Here is a 5288-nt window from a genome sequence, read left to right as displayed (position 1 = left end):
GGAGGAAACCCACCAACATCACAGAGCTGAAGTGGTTCTGTACTGAGGAATGGGCTCAAATTCCTACAAGCCGTTGTGCAGGACTGATCAGCAGTTACAAGAAACGATACTTGCAGGTAATGCTGCAAAAGGGGGTCACACCAGATACCCCTTACGAAAAAGAAGTTTATTCAAGTGTGCTATTAGTATACTTCTTTTAAACTAAAAATAGGAAAGTATACTTTTAGTCTACGTTTTATGTACTTCTCAGAAATGGGCTTTATGTACTTCTCAGAAATATACTTAAAATGACATTTAAGTATACTTGACTTATACTCAGAAAAAGTCTAAATATATTTTTGCTATAATTGTGCTCCTAGAATCCGTGTTTTCATTGTTATACGGTAGGGGGCGCTAGTACACATCTTCTGTACAGAATTACCAAAAAACACAAGTGAAGAAGAAACCGAAACAACAGATGCTTCCACATGTAATCTAACACGATCATCAGACATAAAACAGTATCAAAACTATGTAACATTATGGAATAAAATGTCAACCAATGAAGAGGTAATAATAACTGTCAAGCTTTGGGGTGTTGATCGACTTTATCTACGTTTTGATTATCATTCTGAATCCAATTCATAGTCTTTTTTCAGCTTTTTGTTCAAAATGTTGTTTATTTCTTTATTTTTTATTTATGAAACTTATCCACATTCAAGTGTTTAAAAAAAGAATGCATGAAGCTAGAAAAAAATGTTTTTGTTTACAAGCAGATACCCTGTTCTTTTGATGTTTTGTATGTTCAGGCACACACTGACACCTGATAGTCATCTCACTGATTAAAAACACCTCTGAACAGATGGAATCTAATTTCACCTTCAAATTAACTGCCAATCCTAGAGATTCACATACTTTTGCCACTCACAAATATTTAACACCAGATAATTTTTCTCAATAAATAAATGACAAAGTATAAATTTTTGTCTCCTTTGTTTGATTGGATTCTCTTTGTCTACTTTCAGGATTTGTGTGAAAATCTAATTATGTTTTGGGTCATATTTATGCAGAAATATAGAAAATTCTAAAGGGTTCACAAACTTTCAAGCAGCACTGTATGTATTTTACCATTTTGTTGAGTTTAAAACGTGTGACATTCGTTCGTTCTGCAGGAACATCTTGCTGCAGGCATCATCATTATGGCATGAAGGGGATATTTTGAGGTTAGTAACAGCACGAACGTCTTGTCAAAAATGTTGTTACAACATAAATCACTGTGAGTCATGTTGAAAGTGAAAGTTTGTAGCCTCTATTTAAACGCTCGTGTGAGCAGCAGAGAGAGTCAGAGTGGAACATACAGACCGCGGGTGAGAAATAACTCTCTCTGAACACGATATCATTTCTTTTACTAATCCATAACAAACTACGGGAAATTTCTTAGGCCTACATTCATTACACATTTTGCATATATTTAAAAAATATATCATTTTTTTAATGATTTTGTCTGATCAGTGTTGCAGTGTTTTCTACAGAATTATTTGTTTTTGCGTTCTGCCAGTGAAAATAATGCAAAAGAAAGAAAAAATAATTTCATGGCGTTTCATTTCTGTCTCGGCGCTTTAGATTCAGCGGATAGGCCTATATTTTTAATGAACGGAGGTTTTTCATTGTTCTCTCAGTGCTTTACTGTAATTGTGGTTTCGCGGTTGTATTTTGCACTCACGCGTTCCTTCAGTGCCTTCCAATTAAAGCATGATTTATTATGTTGGGTGAAACCTTTCGGATTGTGTAATATAGCCTACTAATAAATAAAGCCTATTCTCAGACTTGAAGTAGGGTTTTTTTACTATATTAGGCTTATGCAGGGGCGTAGATTACGCGGGGGACGCGGAGGACGTGTCCCCCCCACTTTTAATATCACGTAAATTCGTCCCCCGCACTTTTTCGGGCAAGTGTGTTTGCATAGAGGTTTTCAAGAGCCGGTGTGAATAAATATAGATTTAAATTCAAAGAGACAGGATAGTCTGTGCGTGATCTGATGTTTTATTCGGACCCAGAATAAGGCGAGATGAACATCACGGAGCGCTAAACATTCCGTGCAGTGTATGTGTTTCATTCTTACTCGAACTCTCGAAGTCAGTACAAGTATATATATATATTTTTTTTTGTATATAACATTTCTGTCCCCCTCACTTCTGAAATGATGGCTACGCCCCTGGGCTTATGTATTTGATCAAATAGGCTGTAATTCATCTAAAGATGCATTTGAAGATGTTGGTGTTTCTTAGAAGCATAAAGGAATAATTCATGAAACAAAATAAAATTCTGTCATCATTTAATCAACCTTGAGTCATTTTTAAATACTTTACCACCATAAAGTAGTCTATATGGCTTGTAATTTTTTTTTTTTAATATTCAGAACTGATTTAATCCAAGTAAACTTTTGCTGATAAATGCTGACATTTCTGTTGAGCTTTCAGTAAATTGTCCTCTGTAAGGTCTCTATCTAATCTCTATCTCTAGTACTTCCTTATTAGTTCTAAGTTTCAATTCTGATGCAAATCTCAGGCATTTGTTTCTGTTGTAGAATCACAACCATGAATGCTGTAAATGCTGTGCAACTGTTCATTCTGGTTTGGACCTTTACTGCTGTCTGTCATGCTAAATGTAAGAGAATAATGATTCTATTCATTAATAGTTTCTCTAAGGAAAGAGTCACTGTATTTTTTATTTTATTTTTTTACTATAATATATATGTTATTTTCCAGATTTCAGTGTAAGCTGTGATGATGTGACTGGATTCGTGGGGAAAAAAGTAAATCTCACCTGCAGAGTCTCTCAGCAGTGTGCTGAATACTGCTTTAAAATGTATAAGTTTCAATACCCTAAGAGCTTTAATGACTCAACAATCTGTAAACAAGAGCCTCCTGTGAACTCCTGTGATCAGAGTAACAGCTTCACATGCAGCTACACTCCATCTACTGCAATGACAGAAAAATTCAGTTTCTTTGCGCAAGCAAACTGTGGAATGGAAACAACAGAATTCACTGTGGACATAGCAGGTACCACATATGTTGTTTATAATTCAGTAAATGTTTGCAATATTGGCATGTTTAAGGTCTAACTGGTGCATGATTACACTCTAAAAAATGCTGGGTTAAATACAACCCAGGGCTGGGTAAAATAGGGACAAACCCAGCAATTGGGTTGTTTTGACCCAGCGGTTGGGTTACTACCCAGAAGGTTGGGTTTAACATTTAACCCAACCGCTGGGTCAAAACAACCCAATTGCTGGGTTTGTCCCTATTTTACCCAGCACTGGGTTGTATTTAACCCAGCATTTTTTAGAGTGTATGGTTTCTAAAAAGTAACATATCTCTCAAGATGTTTCAATCAGAGTGACTTTTAGAGATGTGTAGATTTGCCTGTGTGTGTCAGTTTGATCAGATTCTCAGCAGCAGAGGTGAATTAATGTTTATGATTTAAACAATAATTTAAACAGTTTAAATGTACCTTTTTCTAGATTCATCATTAATAAAAGCAGAGGATCCTGAATCTAAGGATTCTGCATCCAAGGACACTGCCATCATTGCAGCTGTGGGCTGTTTCAGCATCGTTCTCATCATCGTCATCATGACAGTCATTTGCAAAACGAAACCAAACTTCACCAAACCTTGTGGATTCCAGAAGAGGATGTTTTTTTGCATCAAACATGATGAAGACAACACCACTCCTCCAGAAGATGTGATATAATAGCATTGACTCAGCAGTACGAGTTCTCATGTGGTGCTCATGAAACACACACAGCTTTATTTAAACTCCACTAAACTCCAGACTCTACTATCTGTTGTATCTCAAACTACTGAATATATAACTCTGGTTGCTGGTTTAAAACTCTGTTTCTGTTTTATATTGATTTCTGTGAAATAACAGTATATTATTGATCTGTTTGATCAGAGTATATGTGACTTTAATGAACTCAAGCCTCTGTGAACTTTAAGAGGAAACACAACTAAACTCAAACTGTGTTTGGCTTTGCTGTTTTTTCAGAATTTCAAGGAATGTCTATAATGAATGTCAATGTATTAATGTTAATATAACTCAAGTTTGGAAATTATTTTTTTATATTTTGTACATACAATTTTCTAATAGTGTGAATGGTGTGGTTTTGAACAGTGTCTTATATAATTTTTTAAAGAACATTTAAATGAATAAAGACTTGTGATACTCTCTGAAGATGAATATCTGTTTATGGGTAAGTTATACTTGTTAAACTAGTTAAGTGGGCAAGGAGTACAAAGAGCTGATCTTGTATGTATACATTATTTATTTATGTAAGACAAATTTCATAATCTTATTCTGCAGGAAATCTTAAGATATTTGAGGTTTTTACATTTGCATTCAAAGTTTATATTTGATGAGTTCATGCATTCCATGGGAATCAATAGCATAAACTGTTGCTAACGCCACTGCTTACTGTTTGAGTTTGAGATGCAGAAGTAACTGACTGAGAAATAATAACTGTTCCGGGAAAGAGAACAAAATGATCCTACAGCTGATGAAAGCAAACACCTGTCACGTGACGAGCATTCAGAGATATAAAAATCCCTCATTCCGTCAAACACACACAAAAAAAAAACTGGCAACAGGTGTAAACACGGCAGATGAACCACTGACTGATTTCACAACAGAAATAATGACAACTTAATGTCATTTTATTGTAAATGTTTATTGTGCATTCACTGATATCAGTTTTTCAGTGTCTGCTGATTAATATCTAGACTTTTGTTTGTTTGTTTGAATCAAGTCAAGCCTTTTATTTCTATAGTGCTTTATATAATACAGATGATTTCAAAGCAGCTTTACAGTGATAAACAGGAAACTAATGATTCAGTGATGCAAACAGAGATCAATGCTGCTGTAATGCAGCTCTACAAATACAGTAAACAGCCATTATTCAGTTAAAATCAATTCATTGCTGATTCAGTTTGATTCAGTAACTTAGTAGTGAGCTTCATTTCTAGCTCTTCAGATCTAGCTTCACTTCATTCATTCAATTCACTTTATTTCTCTGAATCACCGCAGACCTTCTCTTTCCACTTTCCAGTATATGTTTCGTAATATCAGTCACGCAACAACAATAAAACTAATGACAGACTAGTGACAGATAGATGCAGTGCGTGAGCTGGAGAAACCATGATAATATGCGTGAATGAAATTAATCATATTTATACCGTTTTTAAGTGCCAGCTGACATCAAATGAAATATAGATTTACTGCCATTTCAATTTTTATTTAAGCAACTGAGA

The 5288-nt window shown here is 34.9% G+C and overlaps 1 protein-coding gene across 1 annotated transcript in view; it reads left to right on the top strand.

The window, feature by feature from the left end:
• The window catches only part of LOC107711325 (uncharacterized), an 11539-nt gene extending 7743 nt beyond the window's left edge, over nucleotides 1–3796 (top strand). The window contains exons 3-4 of the mRNA XM_016516308.1: nucleotides 2748–3041; nucleotides 3503–3796. Coding sequence (XP_016371794.1) covers nucleotides 2748–3041; nucleotides 3503–3732 — 524 coding nt within the window. The 3' untranslated portion in view covers nucleotides 3733–3796. The remainder of the gene's footprint in view (nucleotides 1–2747; nucleotides 3042–3502) is intronic.
• Nucleotides 3797–5288: the final 1492 nt, after the last annotated feature.

This window comes from Sinocyclocheilus rhinocerous, unplaced genomic scaffold (assembly GCF_001515625.1).
Source record: "Sinocyclocheilus rhinocerous isolate Xijiao unplaced genomic scaffold, SAMN03320098_v1.1 scaffold402, whole genome shotgun sequence".
Taxonomy (NCBI): Eukaryota; Metazoa; Chordata; class Actinopteri; order Cypriniformes; family Cyprinidae; genus Sinocyclocheilus; species Sinocyclocheilus rhinocerous.
Note: the sequence above shows the minus strand (reverse complement) of the source record. Positions and strands in the feature narration are given on the sequence as shown.